At 39.4% G+C, this 19,582-nt stretch overlaps 1 protein-coding gene across 3 annotated transcripts; it reads left to right on the top strand.

Annotated features, from left to right (window-relative positions):
* Nucleotides 1–3,246: 3,246 nt before the first annotated feature.
* On the top strand, nucleotides 3,247–10,144 carry AMACR (alpha-methylacyl-CoA racemase). Of its 3 annotated transcripts, none has more exons than XM_081321663.1 (5): nucleotides 3,247–4,401; nucleotides 5,020–5,194; nucleotides 6,131–6,291; nucleotides 7,194–7,380; nucleotides 9,523–10,144. In XM_081321663.1, exons 1-5 carry the CDS (start codon nucleotides 4,015–4,017, stop codon nucleotides 9,930–9,932), a joined length of 1,320 nt encoding a protein of 439 aa, XP_081177789.1. In that variant the 5' UTR covers nucleotides 3,247–4,014; the 3' UTR covers nucleotides 9,933–10,144. The 3 variants fall into 3 exon arrangements, with proteins under 3 accessions (XP_081177789.1, XP_081177790.1, XP_081177791.1); XM_081321664.1 differs by having other exon boundaries at nucleotides 3,247–4,420; nucleotides 5,051–5,194; XM_081321665.1 differs by lacking the exon at nucleotides 6,131–6,291 and having other exon boundaries at nucleotides 3,247–4,420; nucleotides 5,051–5,194; nucleotides 7,198–7,380.
* Nucleotides 10,145–19,582: the final 9,438 nt, after the last annotated feature.

The following is a 19,582-nucleotide window of genomic DNA, read 5'->3' as shown; positions in this document are numbered from 1 at the left end:
ATGAGTCAGTTGCCAAGCTGCCTGAATTTTGATCACGTAACTATGGGGATGCTGCAATGGCTGTGTGAAATAAGTCACTTTTTTCAATACTCTTGTAACTTCAAACGGTCAGTAAATGAACTGTTGTAAATTGAAGACTGCCTGTACATAAAATCTGTCATCCTTCACTTTCTGGACAATGGGCGGGATGAAATTTCTTCTAGGGCTGATAGATGAGGCTCAGCTATTCTCACCTAAATGCAATATTCTTCCCAAGCAGCTATATACCGTTTCCCTTCTCTTCCTGCAATGCATTTTCCCTTTCAATTTTGCAGTCTGAGGAAAACTACATCTGCCTACAGTTCACCTCCTGTAAGGTGAAAGATAAGAGACCCTGTGGATTTTAGTCAGCTAGTCATTGCCGACTATAGGGGGTAGTGCTCATCTGTTTCAAGGCCATTGAGCCAGTGTTGTCCGACGACATTTCCCATTATGTGGCCCGCATGATGTCAAAGAGTGCTGCTACTTTCCATCAAAGTGGTACCTCTTTATCTACCTGCATTTGCATGCTTTTTAACTGCTAGGTTAGCAGAAGCTGGGGTGAGGATGGGCTGCCAGCTTTCCAGCCAACAAGCCCAGCATCTTAACCACTGAGCCACTGCACCAACCTATCACCTCCTATAGCCAAAATATTTTGGTAATGCTACAGAATCAGGACCTTTCAGTCAGGTCTCTGCGATCTTTGAGAAGAGGATTCAGCTTTAATCAAGAGACAAAATGAAATTGACTGGGCTATCTCTGAACTGCAACCTCCAAGGACTACAAAGACAACTTAAGCAGAAACAGAGAGAACAGAATTTATCTAAGAGGGTGTGGGAAGTCAGCCCCCCCACTCCCAAGAAGGAAATATTAAAAGGGCAGAATATTATATTTCCTCAAAGGATCTTAAAAAGGCAGAAAAGCATGCCCAGTTTTTCTTAATAGCCCAAAGTCTCCCTCCCCCAAGCAGAAACCAGCTCTGTAGAAATGCAGATGTAAATAATCCATTCAGGAAGGTTGAAGCTCGAAGATTAAGAAGACAAAGACACCCAAAATCTACATACCCCATCCAAACTCTAAGATGACATAATAGGATTAACCCACAAATGCCAAAGGGATACACTCAGACTCAGGTCAAAGTGCATGACACAGGAAATACAAAGCCTCAAACAGGAACAGGAAACAAACTCAAGAGCCCCAGAGGGTATAAAACCCACTCCCTACACGCGCTCCCTCTCTTTTTTTCCAGAGCCATCTTTCTGTCTGGCTCTCCTCTTCAATAAGCTGCAACCTTCTTTCTAAAGCAGTCGCCATGTTGTTTATTCCCGGCTTGGACTGGATCCTGATGAAGACTTTTTCTTCAGCAAGGGGTTAACTATGGAAACATTCACCCAGAATCCTCTGAAAGGGCAATAATATAAAATCATTCAATCTTTTTATAAAGTATAACAGGGGTCCCCAACCTGTGGGCTGCGGTCCACTACTGGGCCACAGTCGCTTGGCCACCGGGCCGTGTGAAGGGATGGCCAGTGTACGTACACATGTGCATGCCCACCGGTCCCTGGTGCTCAAATGTTTGGGGACCTCTGAAGTATAAGATAGATGATGTGGCTCATGCATTTCCCACACACCAAAAGAACCGGATAGCGAGCAATACAGCTGTGAAGAAATTTCTAAAAATGAAGCATTCAATTCTCCAGCCTCAATGTTTGATTGCTATTAGCAAAAGTACATAGCTTGTCGATGTAATGCCAGTACTTCCAGATAAAGTGGAAAACTGATTGAGTTCTCTGGACCATCAGAATAAAAGATCTGTCTCATTTATACTATAAAATATGAGAAAGAAAAAATGCCTTATATTTTGTGCCAGCTCAGTTTTACTTAAAATCAAGACAAAAAATAATTATTTAGCATATGCAAATCATACATGAACTAGCAATATATATTAATATTTCATCTAGAACCAAATAAAATATAAATGTTAAAAAGGTCTATGTTCAAATACAAATGTCTAGGCCAGGGGTAAGCAACCTCGGCTCTTTTAGGACTCATGGACTTCAACTCCCAGAATTCCTGAGTCAGCATAGCTAGGCCATTGGATCAAAATACATGACAACGAAAACAAAAATAAAGCTGCTTTCTGCCACCTAGAGGGCGCATATACAGGCACATAAATATTCATATAGCTACACCACACTCTATAGAAACAAATTTTGCTTGGCTTCAGTCATGTTACTGGCAAGTACTGTATTTTACAGCAAGTAATGCTGGTCCAAAATATTTATCTACCTGAGGACAGGCAGCAAATATAAGCTGCAAATTCAGGCTACCCAATTTAGTTTTTACATGTAGAATCTTCTTCTGAAAGTAAAAACACCATAATTATAAATAAGATGGTGAATATATTCTAGGCCCTAGGGACATGAGGAATTGGCTTCACTGAATGAAAGGGCCAGTTTTATTAAAGTGGTTGGCACTGATTGAAGCCAGCACCTCTTCACACTTTTAAAAAATAGGAAAACCCCAAAAGAGCTTTTGTCTATGTAGGATATTTTTATCAATACAGGTAATCCTCAACTTACAACAGTTCATTTAGTGAACATTCAAAGTTACAACCACACTGAAAAAGTGACTTATGACTGTTTTTCACACTTATGACTGTTACAGCATTTCCATGGTCATCTGATCAAAATTCAGACATTTGGCAAATGACTCACATTTATGACAGTGACAGTGTCCTGGGATCACATGATCACCTTTTGAGAGCTTCTCACAAGCAAAGTCAATGGAGAAGCCAAATTCACTTAACAACCGTGTCACTAATTTAATAACTGCACTGATTCACTTAACAACTGTGGCAAGAAAGGCTGTAAAATGGGGCAAAATTCACTTAACAAATTATCACTTAGCAACAAAAATTTTGGGCTGTATCGTGGTTGTATGTTGAGGATTACCTGTATTTTCTGTATTAAAAACTGCAATTGACACATTTGCTGCCACAACCAGTTGACATGATTGTTCGATGAGATTTTAACATTGTATTATTTTTCAACATAGGCTGAGCTGATAATTTTTGATTTTGCAGATCCCTGTAAAGAGTCTTGGGGGAAACTCCAGGATCTTTGGACCATGCATTAAAAAACACTCATTAAAGCATGGCGGTTAATTACAACACCTATTTTCAAGATGAAAGAATTAAACTGTGGCATGGAGTAGATATGTTTCTTTATCAAAATGTCATTCCAAGCACGAGATGCCTTCCGAGTACCAACTTTCTTTTCTAATATATGTTTACATTATAAGATCTTTGGACAAACTAACAAACTATTCAATTTGTCCCCTTTTGAAACACAAATGTTATGGTAAATATGATGAAACTTGCTGAAATGTCTGAATCAACAATTTTGATGAGAGAAAAGACATTATCTACATTTCATGGTGACTGGAAACTTCTTACAGACATTTTGAAGGAAAGAGAAAACAATGAAATTATGATACATAGTTTGATGACTAGAAAAAAAATATCAAGATTATATAAAAATGTAAATTATGCTGTAACCAGAAGCTATTTCTTTATATTTTCCTTTTTTTTGCACTTTTGGCTTTGTCTTTCCCTTCTTTTTCTTTATTCTAAATATTTTTCTTTTATTTAAATCCCACTTTTTTTTAACATCCCACCTTTATTACTTTATGGGTGACACCAGGTAGAGAACATACATAATGCTCCTTCCTCCTCCTACTTAAAATATTTAAACTGTAAAATTTAAATATGATTTAAATTTTTTAAACAATAAAAATACACACATTCTAAATTTTAGTTTCTGCTTTAAAAATCTTTTAAAAAGTTTTTAATCAAGTTACTACAACTTTATTTTTTTAAAAAAAACTTTGTTAGAAGAAAAAAAAAGTGCTTAAAATTAAATCGTTCAAGGGAAAACAAATTCCAATGAGTTGCAACGTCAGGTGGTCTTGCAGAGGAAGAAAGGTCGCAGCCAAATGCCCAAAGATGCGGGCTCCGGAGCTCTGCATCTGCCCGGGCCTCTGGAAGCCGAGCGCTCGCCAGGAGGCGGCAGCAGCAGCTCCAGCCTTCCGTTTCCTCCCAGCCGGCCCGGCCTTATCCCCGCCCGGCGCCGCTTCTACGCTCAGTCCGCGATGGCGCTGCAGGGCTTGCAAGTGCTGGAGATGGCCGGTTTGGCGCCGGCGCCTCTCTGCGGCCTGATTCTGGCTGACTTCGGGGCGCGGGTGGTGCGGGTGGACCGCTTGCCCCACGCGCCCTTCAGCCCGGACACACTAGGCCGCGGCAAGCGCTCCATCGCGCTGAACCTGAAGAAACCTCAGGGCGCCGCCGCGCTGCGCAGGATGACCCAGCGAACAGACGTCCTGGTAGATCCCTTCCGACCAGGTGTTTCTTCGGCAGGCGGGGGAGTCGGGGAGATGATCGGCTTCCTACCCGGGGGAGAGAAAAGGCAGCTGTGGTGGGATTTCAGGAGCGGGAACGAGCTTTTTTCAGTACGTTCTGTGCAGGCGATCCATGTAAGTGCAGAGGTCTTGCATGAACTCTGCTCTTTCAATCAGAATGGAGCTGGAAGGGACCTTGGAGGTCTTCTAGTCCAACCCCCAGCTCAAGCAGGAGACCCTAAACCAGGGGTAGGCAACCTTGGCTCTTTTATGACTCGTGGACTTCAACTCCCAGAATTCCTGAGCCAGCATGGCTCAGCTTGGAAACCTCTCCCTTCCCCTGGAATGGCTGGCTCAGGAATTCTGGGACTTGAAGTCCAGGAGTCATAAAAGAGCCAAAGTTGCCTACCTCTGCCCTAAACCATTTGAGACAAGTAGCTGTCCAGTCTTTTCTTAAAAACCTCCACTGTTGGCGCACCCACAACTTCTGAAGGCAAGTTGTTCTGCTGGTTAATTGTTCTCACTGTCAGGAAGTTTCTCCTTATTTCTAGGTTGCTTCTCTTCTTGATTATGTACAACATATTTGTCAATCTAATTTTTTAGTTTTCACAGAAGTTGGATATTTCCTTTTCAGGTGCCATGGAAAAGTTTGGTCTTGGTCCAGATATCCTCCTTCGAGATAATCCCAGACTCATCTATGCCAGGTTGACAGGATTTGGCCAATCAGGAAAATATGTCAGACTGGCAGGCCATGATATCAACTATTTGGCAGTGTCAGGTATGTGATTGTATAACCTACATTAAAGAAAATTTCTAAGTTAAATATATAGAACCTACAGAGTTACAGTTGACATAGTTAAAAATATGGTGAAGGCTTTGTTTTTATTTTTATATGTTTTTAAGCCAGTGCATGATTGCTATTCATTATTTTAAACTTGTTAATTTGAAGATGAGAGGCCTGCAATTTTCAGAATTCCCCAGCCAGCATGCTAGATTACACCATCCAGAGTATATTTAGGTAGATTAATAAATACTTCATTCGCTGTTGCAAAACAGTGAGCTATGGAGCAAAGTCTATAGCTCAATTCAGCACAGTAAAACTAAAGCAATTTGTTTATTCACTACAGGTATACCCCATCTTTCTTTCAAGAATTCAGAGCACCCCATGAATTAGGCTGGGCTAAGAGAAAGTAGGAGTAATTTCCCCAAAGTTAACTAGAGATTTTCCAAAACTGACAATGGTCTTGTACCCAGGCCCAGTCCAACCCCTTAATTACAGGATGACATCAGAATTTCTAGAATTGGCTTACATTTTGTCCTTGGCTAAATCAATGTTTTTCAAACTTGGCAACTTTAAGATGAGTGGACTTCAGCCTCAGCATTCCTTAGCCAACATGATTACACTGTCCCAGAGACTGAAAAAGCATTAAAAAAATGCAAATAAATCTCCTTTATTTTGTTCAGTATAAGGTGGGACAGAGAGAAAGTTCCTCAGTCTTTCAAGATTCTGTTATTATACCCTGCAACAATGAAAACAGCATTACTGGAATCCTGTCAGTGTACTCTTATCTGGGAACACATATCTAAATTTAAAAGACAGGTTGGATTGCAACAGATTTCATACTTGGAAGTACCATTTACATTTTAAAAGGTTAGAGAAAAAGATACTAAACTGCCTGGGCACTTTTTAAAGACAAATATTTCTTGTATATAGGTGTCTTGTCTAAACTTGGCAGAAAAAATGAAAATCCTTTTGGTCCTATCAATCTTCTGGCTGATTTTGCTGGTGGAGGAGTCATGTGTGCAATGGGTATCATCATAGCCTTGTATGAACGTACAAAATCTGGCAAAGGGCAAGTCATTGACGCTAGCATGGTATGTATGTATGTATGTATGTATGGATTGATTGATTGATTGATTGAAGAACAAAGAGACTGTCTTAGGAAGCCGACCTCCTCGGCCCTAAAGACGTGTTCTTGGTCCAAATTCCATTCCAGCTTTATTTTGTGTGATTTTTATATATTTGTTTATATCCTGCCTTTATTATTTTTATAAATCCAGATGGCTGGCATACCCAACCTTCCTCCTTCTAGTTCTCTCTTGAATTCCTGGTGAGGCATTGCGAGCTGTAGTTAATAAAAATGGAAGCATGGCTTGTCCTATGTGTCTGTGATATTGAAGTAATACTGAGCATGTTTTCTTGAAAAGTTTCTTGAAAAACATGCATTAGTACATGATCAATATCTGTACCAAGAATGTACACTTCAGTTACAGAGTTTTCTAACTGTTGTAGAGATGTTTTAATGAGACTTTGTAGCGTTCCTTTAGCAATAGAGTTTGTATACAGTTTGTCCTTAGCTTTTGCTGATCCATAGGCAATTACTTTATAGGCAATAAATATATAGGCAATAAAAATATCAAGGGCAGGATATTGGCTACGGAGGGAGACAAAGGGAGACAAAGGGAGCTAAAGAATAGAAAGGCAGTAATTGGAGATAAATGTGAAAAAGAATATATGCCAGAATTACAAACTTTGCTGATAGAATTTCCGGAAAACATTGGGGAAACTGGATGACAAAAAATTCAAGATGGCAGCCATGCCATCATGATCATCATCTTAATGTTTTTGACTTTCCTCCATGTTGAGAAAAGAAGAGGAATGAGGGCATTTACTTCACCCACAAGAAAGAATATTTATTTGAACAATGCTATATATTCCTATTGGCATCATCTTTGCATAGGATGTTACACAATTGCTTTTGTGTTGTCTCTTTAAGGTAGAAGGTGTAGCATATGTAAGTTCCTTTCTGTGGAAATCTCAAAAAGTGGGCCTCTGGAACGGGGCACGTGGGGAGAACCTGTTGGACAGTGGAGCCCCTTTTTATGAAACATACGAGACCTTGGATGGGAAATTCATGGCGGTTGGTGCACTGGAGCCACATTTTTATGAGCAGTTCATCAGAGGTAAATTAATCTGCACCAGTTAATCCTTTTAAGAACTGCAAAAGACTTTGGACTGATGCCATGTGTTTCTAAAATATTTTAATAATCATTGTATGGTTATCAGCATCTCTGCATAGTTGGGTGTAAAGCAAATGTCTCATTTCACCAGTGGGGAAACTTAAAATTAGGAATCAGTGAGTTTATTGTTGCTATATTGTTGCTTCTGGTGGGAGTTTTAGAAATTGTTTTATCTGCTGAACTGAGTTACTGTAGGTTTTCCCAATAACTTTGGTGTTTTTCTGTGTATCTTTTTAATAAACACACTTCATCTTTACCTTTCCAATTGCATTGTTAAAAATAAACTTTGTGCCACCTTTGGCTTTAAGGAAAATCTAGAAAACAGATCCACAGATAAATAGAGGATAACTGTATTAAAAGCAGTGCAACATGAAATATTGGATAATTTTTTACTTGTAAATGGAAATTCTTTTAGAAAAGTATAAACATGCTAAATGAACTCAGAACCTTATTACATACATTAGAACCTATTACACACACTTTTTGTGGTTTAGTAACTGTCATGTTATTCGGTATCTGTATGGGAAATAATCTGCTTTTAAATGCATTGCTCCCTTTGGAAATTGCCTGGCTAGTAAAAAGCAATTTGGAAATGAATGGGCATGTACATGCATTTATTTACTGTGCTTTAGGCAGCTAGGCTTCAGAACAACAAAAGCTGACATTTTTGTTTTCCCTTCAAATCCTAACATGCTGAGAGCTTTTTGTTTGTTTGTTTCTTTCTTCAAAATAAAGAGTTCAGCAAATTAGTTTTAAAGAACAAAGCTATGTAGTATATACTAATTTGTTTTCTGGAAATGCAGAAGGAATTAAGCAAGCTACAAAGAGGTATGTAACAATGAGAAAAATATCCTGGTGCCAGAGGCAGATTAGTGCTTCTTTCATTTCTATAGTCAGGGGGTTGTCTGTTGTTCAGGAGGGCCCTAGGGAATCCATTCTGGGATCTCGTAGGTTCTGTGAAAGCATTTAAAAAAGGAAATTTGATTCAAATTCGACTGCCGGCGATTTCTTGGTACCTTAATGTAGTTTTCTTGGCCTGGTAGGGAAGTGGTTTTTCAACTTCAGCTTCCAGGTTTGAGGAGTTCCCATCCAACTTCTAACCAGTGCAAAGCTACTTAGCTTCCAAGCCAAAGCAGCCTAGTTATTGCCACTGGCTGAGGTGGAAGCATTTTAGAGCAGAAGAATTGACTCTCGTGGCCATACGGTAGTGTCTGTTTGACAAGGAGCTATTGGGTTGTCCGCTACTCTTGGTCTAGCTATCAGTGGGAAATGATTTTTATTGTACAGGTAGTCCTTGACTTACAACAGCTCATTTAGTGATCGTTCAAAGTTATAACAGCACTGAAAAAAGTGACTTTATGACCATTTTTCACAGTTACGACCATCATAGCATCCTTATGGTCATGTGATCAGAACTCAGACATTGGGCAAGTGATTCATACTTAACAGTGTCCCGGGGTCACGTGATATCATTTTGACAAGCAAAGTCAATGGGGAAGCCAGATTCACTTAACAAACACGTGACTAACTCAACAACTGAGTGATTCACTTAACAGCTGTGGCAAGAAAGGTCGTAAAATGGGGCAAAACTCACTTAACAACTGTCTCGCTCAGCAGCCAAAAGTTTGGGCTCAATTGTGGTCATACATCAAAGACTACATATATATTGCTATCCCTGCTTTGAATAACAATAAAAAAGAGCTTTAGGCTGCAATTGTATGGTTACGGAAAGGGCCTTGTAGGTATGTCCACATTTTTCCAGAGAAGCACAGCAAATTTGTGTTTGAGTCAAGTTAATTAATATGTATGACTGAAATAATTTTGAATATTGAAGTAATGTTTTCGTTAAGCCAACAGTCTTGTGTCAGATTAATAACATCTGCGCCATGACCGTGTAGGCAGATTTTGTGCATTAGCAGGCATTAACATTTTTTAACTTTTCCCCCCATTTTCCTAGTCTATCTTTTTAATTGTCTTCCCTTATATTTCTTGTTGCTCCCAATACATATTATTTGCTCAGTACAGCTTGCTGGCAAACACCCATTTCATTAAATTGGACTATATATTTATTTTTAAAATTTCCAGGTTTGGGACTGGATCGTCAGAAACTTCCTCCACAGATGAGTTTCTCAGATTGGGCTGAAATGAAGAAGATATTTGCAGATGTTTTCAGAAAGAAATCCCAAGCGGAATGGTGTGAGATTTTTAATGGCGTTGATGCTTGTGTGACCCCAGTGCTAACTTTTGACGAAGCTGCCTCTCATCCCCATAATGAACAGCGGGGTTCTTTTCTTAAAAATGATCAGGCGGAGATAAGTCCAAGACCGTCTCCCCTTTTATCCAGAACTCCAGCTACACCTTCATTCAAGAGAGATCCTTTGATAGGAGAACATACTGAGGAAGTTCTCCTGGAGCATGGTTTTTCCAAAAAAGAGATCTCACAACTTCATTCACTCCAAGTAATTGAATTAAATAACCTTAAAGCAAACTTGTAATATGAAATTCTGCAAATTAAGAGTTTGTCTTGGGCAAATCATATTTTTTACTGTAGCAGGATATGTCTAATTTTATCGAAATCTTCTGAATTTGCATTCATAGTTTGCTATGCATTCTAAAAAGCCCTTTTAAAATGAATTTCTACAAATAATTTGTGGTTTTGTTCTGTAATTACTGAAAGATAGTGCTAATAAAATGCCTATTGTGGTGGCAAAAACTCACCATGAGCAATAAGTCAAAGTGATAACAGAAGATCAAACTGGCCAGCAGGCATAAGTGGCTTTCTAACTAGCAAGAGCTGAGAGTGTTGAAAGTGATTGAAACAAGTCTTATATAAATTTCCTTGAGGAAATAGTCCTTGGAAGAACAGAAAGTTTGTAAATCAAAGCCAGTCACTGTTCAGGAAGCTTATTTGAAACAGATTTGCTCCCAATTTAATTTACGTTAACTCTTCTTGGGGGGTGGGGTGTTAAACAAGAATAGAGTTGATGCATTTGCAGAACAAACAGGTTTAGTGTCACATTATGGCTGACCTTACATCAAATGGAGATAAGAGATAAATCATTCAGAGTTTCAACTTATACAGGTGACTGAAATAATAACACTTACATAGACTAAATTGTTAACATCAAAGGTTCAGCTTTGCCCCTAGAATCCCCCATTTTTTTACTTTGTCCAAAGAGAAATGCAATGTATACTGTGAGGCAGTATTGCAATAATACGGTACCCATCAGCCTGCCTTGTCCAGTTGTGGCAGGCAAGAGATGTTGGCATTTCACCATGTAGAGAGCCCTGCTTGAGACAAACATATATTAGCAACGGGTTAGAAAGAATTGAGAATGAAAATTGGGGCTTTCTTGGCCTATCAACAACCTGTGTTTGAGTCAGACAGATATTATCCATAAGGGCGGCCTTTTGATGACTAATTCATTGTTGGTTTTGCTCTTACAAGGAGTCCTTGACTTATGGCCAATCCGATTTATAACAGACTCTTCTGCCAAAAAAAGGCATGGTTTCAAAGTTTCCAATGTTCTCTTCTTCTCCCTGCATTCACATGACTGCATTTTGGGCACTTGGCAACTGCCCTGCTTTTATGGCTGTTTGTAGTACCCTACAATCACATAGAGGGATGCGGTGGCTCGGTGGGTTAGGACGCTGAGCTTGTCGATCAGAAGGTCGGCAGTTTGACGGGTCGAATCCTGAGTGCCGCATAACAGTGAGCGCCTGTTACTCGTCCCAGCTTCTGCCAACCTAGCAGTTCGAAAGCACGTAAAAATGCAAGTAGAAAAATTGGGACCACTACGGTGGGAAGGTAACAGCGTTCCGTGCGCCTTTGGCGTCTAGTCATGCCGGCCACATGACCATGGAGACGTCCTCGGACAAGCGCTGGCTCTTTGGCTTTGAAACGGAGATGAGCACCGCCCCCTAGAGTCGGAAACGACTAGCACGCATGTGCGGGGGAACCTTTACTTTTACCTTTTTACAATCACATAATTGCTGGTTTCCAGCAAAAAATGATCCACAGCGAAAAATGGGTTTGCTTAAACCACCCACACTTTCACTTAACCGCCACTGTGAAAACGATTGCAAAAGAGGGTCCGATCACGTGACCTACTTTATGACTGTCATGGCTTACGACTATCAATTATGTCGCTAACTCAAGGACTACCTGTATTGCATTTATTTACCCACATGTACTGTACAGGAGGAGTTCACATGTTCACAAACACCTCCTTGTGAGGCCAGCAAATAATCCAGGGTGAATCTGTTGTCCCTCCCTGTGTGTCCAGCTGTTCCTGCCACCTTCTGCATGGCAACATCAGTAGCACACGGCAACGTTTCTAGTTCTGCTGAGATACTTACTACAGCCTGCTCAAGTTCAGCTTTCCTCAACAAAGGAAGAGAACCTCCAATCCTGAAGGCACAGAGGCTCCTCTAAGATCTAATAGGTTCTTAAGCATGCTGTCTGCACACCAGGGAATCACATAATGGTGTTGAGGGCCACTAATGTCATCGTGCATGGTAATTATCCGGGAGGATGTATCCTGGGATGTAGCTTCAGGGAGGATTATAAAAATTGTACTGCCACACATCCAGTACTACCCATCTTTATGTAAGTAGGCATAATATTGGTGATCTGGAAGGATCTCAAAGAGTGTTCATCTCTGTGGAGCAATTAGTAGAACTCCATTTATTTAAATCTGTGTTGCTGCCAATGGTGCTTTTGCATGACATGGGCCGCGCAAGCTGGTCTATGCTGCCACTTGGCCCTTTAAATGAGTACAGGTAGTTCTTGATTTTCGACCACAATTGACCCCAGAATTTCTGTTGCCAAGTGAAACATTGGTCGTAAGTGGGAAAAAACGTCACTTTTTTCAATGCCATTGTAACTTTGGTCACGAAATGAACTGTTGTAAGTTGACGACTACCTGTATAGGTCAGGTAAACATGAGTCTGTAGTGTTTATTATAACTTCTGCATCCCGCAACCAAATAAGCCCATTCTTCTGCAACTAAAATTCAGGTATTTCTATGCTACGGAATTACTTAATAATATTACGGTTTACAGTCCCATTTGGAAAAATCTTCTTGTGGCACCTGCTCGAACACTCAGTGGTGAACCACTGGGAATTCTTTGTGGCTTCAGAGGAATCGGGTTGGTTGTGATGAATGCACAAGTAAGGGAGACTTAGTCCAGTCTCATGCTGACTTTTATCACTTAGCATCCTAAATTCCAACGCCAATTAAGGTCATAAATTGACGCCTATCTATATAATATGGATATGCAAATTCCAGTTACCTAATTGAAAAAAATTAGAATTTATAACTTTATACAACTTTAAGCCACAGTTTATAATAGAAAGATGAACAACAGTAGACACAGAGCGTGCTGCTGCAAAAATGTATGTTGTACATTACAAAGATATATATTCTTAATAATTTATTAAGCTAAAGGTGCATAAAAATGGTGAAAGGTTTAAAACCATTTGCCAGCCTGGCAAGAATAGGGAAAAGGCAGTTACACAGTACTTAAAAAAGAAGAGAAAACCTTATTTATTTAAACGCCTCTTACTTTTATTCAGAGAGAAGCTAGTTTAGCCCAAGTCAAGAAATACATTTGCACTGCTTTCAACCTGTCTCCCTCTGCCTCTCTTCTTTGCTTCCTTTTCACCATTTGGTTCTTCCAATTATTTATTTATTTATTTATTTTATTACATTTATATACCGCCCTTTCCCGAAGGACTCAGGGCGGTTTACAATTAAGTTAGCTAATGTACAAAAATAAAAAAAAAATAGCAAACCCGCACTTTTTAAAGCTTTATCCAGCAATCTGATTTCTCAGAAAAAGGGATTTAAAAAAATATTATCAACTTAACTGGAAAGTTATAAATCTGCAAAGTGATACACATCATTGCTTTATTGTTCTAGTAAAGGGTTGCAGCTAATAACGTTTCCAATAAGTTCTAAAGCAGAGACCAGGCTGTAAAGCTGGGAAAGATAAAAGAGAAGAAAAGAATGACCAGCAGCAAGGTGGATGGATTCAGGAACAGGGGTGACGGACCAGGTGAGGGACAGATTGTGATGGAGAAAAACCCAACTGTGTGGTTACTAAAAGTTGACATCCACTTGATGGCGCACAGTCAAGTTTTAAGATCCGGAGAGAACATTTATGTTTCAAAGTCCCAGTTTGGTCCTGGGGCACGTCTTGAGGCTAAGTGACATATCCAAAGAAATGGAATTAAAGAAAGAATGTCAGGCTTATAGATGGTGTGGTGGGTTAAGAAGACTAAAAGGCAAATTGGCTCCAGAGAAAAAGAAGAGCTGAAAGAAACATTCAGAGATTTATGACAGAGTTAGGTGGGGTCCTTGGCGCTCTCTGAGCTTAACTTGTTTTCTTGCAGACTTTTCATTACCCAAATTAGGTAATATCATCAGTGCATCACTTTCTTAGGGTCTTGCGGAAGAACAGGGTAGAACAACGGCTTATGACCCTCTTTTACCGGTCTACTATAGAGAGAGTCCTCTCCTATGGTATTGTGATTTGGTATGCTGGTCTGACAGCCGCGGACAGGAAAGTATTACAGAGGGTAGTGAGCACAGCACAAGACATTGTGGGCTGTCCCCTGACACCACTGGATGACATCGCCAGGGCTCGTTGCCTTGGAAGAGTGAGGAAAATTCTCAGGGACGACTCACACCCTGGATGGTATCTCTTTACTCTCCTACCATCGGGTAGGAGATATAGGAATATAGCCAGCCGTACCAACAGGCTGAAAAACAGCTTTTATCCGTGGGCTGTTAGGCTTTTGAATGGGATATAATCTCTGTGAACTTATGCAGAATTGACTTGGGAGGCTGGTGTGTGGTGTAGTTGGTTCACATGGTGTGGTAGGATGGAGGGTTTGTTGTCACTGTGTGTTGGGGGGAGGGAGCATGGGGGGAGGCTCAGCTAATCTCAATGTACACATGTTGTACTTTGACAATAAAGGTTTATTATTTATCAGTTTGCAACTGCACTCCTTACTAGCACTGTTGATGTTACCTAGTTTGGGTAATGAAACCTCTGCAGGAAAAGAAGCAAGCTTAGAGAGCACCAGGGACCCCTCATGTCAACCCTGAGTTACAAATATTCTCCTTTACAGTATTAGTACAGAGTTATGTGGGTGGGAGAGCAAGATTGTGCATTCACGTACTGACTGTCTTCTCATAATGTGTCTGAAATTGATTTTTGTGCTGTGTTTCCACTCGCTACTTGGCTGAGTTGCTTTTTTTTTATCATTCTGCTCCCATTATGTGCTAGATGTAATTTAGTATTTTGAAAGGGAAAAAGGTGCTTCAGAGTAAACATCAGCATTCCCATCAGATTGGGGCAGTCCATAAATATTGTTAGTAAATAAGCTGCATGATCCCAGGAGTAGGTATGTTTAATTTAAGAAGGTGCCAGCAGGTACTATGTGTGTCGTCCTTTGGATCCAAAGCATTGCAGAGTCCTGTGATGTTGCACCTTAAAAATATGCCCCTAAATATCTGTTTGTTTACAATGAAGTTTTGTTTTCATTGACAATCTGGAAATTAAAAAAACCACATAATTAAAAAGGAAAAACAAATGTTCAAACGTGCATCAGCCAGTGCGTTTTCATTGTGGCTGCCACACAGGTGATCATTTCATATCTGAGACATATTCACATAACTATCACTGCTTCCTGGAAATTAATGCAAATATAACCAGTGCAGATAGGACTATTCTGAATAGCAACACAACACAGTCAAACTTTTGCTTTGTCCCTGGATTTATATGGCTTGGAATATTTACCCTGTAAAAGTACAGAGGGAAGGATGTTGTGGCTGGCCCAGAAAAAATGTCATTTTCATCCTAGGAAAGAAAAGGATATTTAAATATTTCCGCAAGCTTCCCAAATGTTCTTTGAAAACCCAAGTTCTGTTGCTCTGTGACAAACTATTAACTTCAACTTGATGCTCCCTATTGTTTAATCTTTGAGAAAGTGTTTGTTTGAACTGCTCACATCCCAGAGTTATTAAGATGCATCTGTCATCTTGCTTTTCTTCTGCTGCAGCTTTTCAGTTTGAAAAATAATTGTCTACAAAAACTAAAATCTGTATGGAGACACACACACACCCCACAGAGACAACCTCCAACAGTCAGCATCCCAGGATGCATCTCAGTTGTGGGCAACCCTGTCTCTAATTTGAGAAGGCATTTGTTTCAAATTCTGCAGGACATTCTCCCAAGTAATTGGCCACAGAACTGAAATCTTAAATCTGCAAAGCATCTTGCAGCCCTGGTACTGATACAGCCTTTATAGAGTAACTTGATATTCAGTTGAGAAGCTGAGGTTTCAGATGAGGTTCAAGAACAGAGATTTGGACAGCAGATGAAGGACTTCTTTGAAATTAATATGAATAAGGATACTTCTATGGACATGGTTTGGGATGCTAGCAAGGCTTATATGAGAGGGGTGTTGATATATATGAATAATAAATGCAGACGTACCTTGGAAGTTAGAAGGAAAGAACTGGAGAATGAAATTAGGGAGAAAGAAAAGGCCCTAATTTTGAACCCATTGGATGTGAAGATTAAAGAGGTTATTAATCTACTAAGAGGACAATTTGATAAGTTGATGGCTGATCAAGTGGCAACCAATTTACGGTTTGCTAGGCATAATACTTTCTGCAATGCTAATAAGCCAGGTAGATGGCTAGCTTACAGACTAAGGAAAAAGCAAAGGGCTTCTAATATAGATAAAATTGAACATAAGGGAAAGGTTGTGTTTCAACAGGATCTTATTAAGGAAGCCTTTGTGGATTTTTATTCTAAATTATATGCTAAGGAGAAGATTAATGAAAAAGACATTGATGTATATTTGGAGAATGCTAGCATCCCGGTTTTAACGCAAGCACAAAAGGAGGAGATTAATCAACTGATAACAGAAGAAGAAATTCTTATAGCAATTAAGGGACTGAAGGTGGATAAAGCGCCAGGCACGGATGGTTTGACTGCGGCTTACTACAAAAACCTACAATTGGAATTGATAAAGCCGTTAAAGGAACTGTTTCAGACAATTCAGAGAGGGGGAAAGGTGCCTCCGTCTTGGAGAACTGCTTTTATCTCTTTGATTCCGAAGGAAGATCAAGATGTTACTCAAGTAAAAAACTATAGACCGATATCACTTTTAAATACAGATTATAAGATATTTGCCAAGGTGCTAGCTAACAGATTGATGAGGGTTCTGCAACAGGTGATTCATGGGGATCAAACTGGGTTTATTAGTGGTAGGCAAATGAAAAATAATGTGAGGCATATAGTTGATGTGATGGAGTTTTTGGAAAGGAACAACCAGATCCCTGCGGCGCTAATTTTTCTAGATGCTGAAAAAGCTTTTGATCAATTGAATTGGCAATTTTTGATGAAAGTTTTAGATAAAATGAATTTTGGGGATAAATTTTTGCAACCAATTAGGGCATTATATCAAAAACAAACTGCCCGAATAATAGTTAACAATAGTTTGACTGAAGTATGTAATATTGAGAAGGGCACAAGACAAGGGTGTCCGTTATCACCTTTATTATTTGTTTTAACATTGGAGTTATTATTGGTAAAAATACGGAATTCGGAAAGAATTAAGGGTATACAAATTAGAGATCAGGATTATAGACTGAGAGCGTTCGCAGATGATCTGGTTGTTACGGTGACCCAGCCAGAAAACTCTGTTGTGGACCTGATGGAGATAATAATGCAATATTGGAAGGTTTCTGGATTTAAAGTTAATGCACAAAAAACTAAAATTCTGGCCAAAAATATGACAGTATCGCAAAAGGCCCTTTTAGAAGGATTAACTGGATTTGAGATTGTTAAAAGGGTCAAATATTTGGGGGTGATTTTGTCACCCTCTAATACAAAGTTATATAAAAATAACTATGAAAAGCTATGGGGGAAAATTCAAAAAGAAATGGAGAGCTGGGAAAAATTGCAATTGTCTTTGTTGGGAAGAATTGCAGCAGTGGAAATGAATGTCCTGCCTAAATTTTTATTTTTATTTCAAATGATACCGGTTCTTAAAAAAGATTCTAATTTGGAAGAATGGCAACGGGGTATCAATAAATTTGTTTGGGCAGGGAAAAGGCCACGAGTTAAACTTAAGATTATGCAGGATACTCGTGAAAGAGGTGGTCTTAAAATGCCTAATCTTAAATTATATTATGAAGCTGCTGCGTTATCAGGAATAAGTGACTGGATTAATTTGACACAAGAGAGATTATTAAATCTTGAGGGCCATGACTTGTTATTTGGCTGGCATGCATATTTGTTGTATGATAAGAAGGTAGATAATGTGTTTAAAGTGCATATTTTAAGACAGGCATTGTTGAGAGTTTGGAAGAAGTATAGACATAAGTTAGAGTACTAGATACCGTTGTGGGCAATTCCAAAACACGCAATAGAAAACATAAATGTTGGTTTCAAACATGATGTGACTACGTATAAGCAGATTTTAAGCTTGGAAAGAAATGTCTGGTGTTTAAAGCCATACAACCTCTTGCGAGATGAGAATATTGTTCAAACTTGGTTTCAATATACTCAGTTACGGGCCAGGTGGAAAGAAGATCAGAAAATTGGTTTTGCAATGACTGATGAAAATTTGATAAAGCAAATTAGAAATCAGGGTCCAGCACATATTAAACGGATATATCTTGCATTGATAGAAATTGATTCAGAAACAGAACTTGTTAAGGATTGTATGATAAAATGGGCCCAGAATATCCAAGAAGTTATTACAATGGACACGTGGGAAAAGATCTGGGTGAGGAACGTTAAATTTACACAAGCTCAAAACCTAAGAGAGAACTTTTATAAAATGTTTTATAGATGGCATTTAGCTCCTAAAAAGCTTGCAAGTATGTATCCGAACTATCAGCCAAAATGTTGAAGGTGTGGTGGCGAAGATGCAACATATTTTCTCATATGGTGGACCTGCAAAAAGGTTAAGGCTTTTTGGATAAAAATTTGGTGGAATATGCAGAAGATCTTCAAGCAAAGGATAAAGTTTTGCCCGCAATTGTTTTTGTTGGGCATAATTACAGATGCTACTGTTGTGGACACTAAGTTGATGTTGAACTTAATTACAGCAGCAAGACTTTTAATAGGTCAATATTGGAAGAAGGAGGATCTGCCGACTATAGAAGAATGGACTCTAAAGGTTTCTGACCTGGCGGAAATGGCAAAGATCTCGGCTTACTCGAAAGATCATTCGCAAGAACGTTATATTATGGAGTGGAAAAAATGGATTGATTATATCCAGAACAAATATGGGACTAAAAAGTTTCATTTAGCATTTGAATAAGTCTTCCTTTCTTTTTTCTTTTTTCTTTTTTTTTATATATAAGTAATATTAATATTGTTTGTAGTTATCCTATATGAGCTAGAGAGTGATAGATTTAAGAGATTATTGTTGTTAGCATATGGAGGTTTATGATTGTTCTTTGTTTTTTATACCTTGTACTTAGCTCTGGGAAGTCGGGGGGGGAGGGGGGAATGGTGGGGAGGGGTAGGGAGGGATTGGTAGGGGTGGGTGGGGGGAGGGGGGATTGTTAAAGATAAAATGTACTTTAAAACTTTTCAATAAAAAAAAAAAGAACAGAGATTTGGCCCATGTCCATGATAAATAATTGGTAGATCATTCAGATTCATGACCAGTCCTAACTCAAGTCTTGGATTGTGGTCTTTTTCATATTTTAAATAAAGTTTCTAGCTAGTTTTAGTTTAGTTTAGTTTTATTATATTTGTATACCGCCCTTCTCCCGAAGGACTCAGGGCGGTGAACAGGGCACATATAAAATACAGGGTACAAAAGTTAAAAGAGAATTAAATACAAGGCCCAAGCTAAAACAGTAGATAATAATGTAAAAAACCACAATAAAAAACCCCAACACATCCCCCATCAGGCCAGGCCGGCTTGTTCAAATAAATAGGTCTTCAGATCGCGTCGGAAGGAGCGAAGGTCGGGCGCCGTCCGGAGCTCAACCGGCAACCGATTCCATAAGTCCGGGGCGCCCACAGAGAAGGCCCTCCCCCTGGGGGCCACCAGACGACATTCTCTGACCGGTGGCACCCTGAGGAGGCCCTCTCTGTGGGA

The sequence above is a fragment of the Vipera berus genome, assembly GCF_964194415.1.
Source record: "Vipera berus genome assembly, chromosome: 2".
Taxonomy (NCBI): Eukaryota; Metazoa; Chordata; class Lepidosauria; order Squamata; family Viperidae; genus Vipera; species Vipera berus.
Note: the sequence above shows the minus strand (reverse complement) of the source record. Positions and strands in the feature narration are given on the sequence as shown.

Excerpts from the sequence above, each read along its gene's own strand:
- AMACR (XM_081321663.1), top strand. The coding sequence starts at position 4,015 with ATGCCCAAAGATGCGGGCTCCGGAGCTCTGCATCTGCCCGGGCCTCTG. Across the intron at positions 5,195-6,130 it reads CAACTATTTGGCAGTGTCAG|GTGTCTTGTCTAAACTTGGC; the intron begins GTATGTGATTGT and ends TCTTGTATATAG. Across the intron at positions 7,381-9,522 it reads TTATGAGCAGTTCATCAGAG|GTTTGGGACTGGATCGTCAG; the intron begins GTAAATTAATCT and ends TAAAATTTCCAG.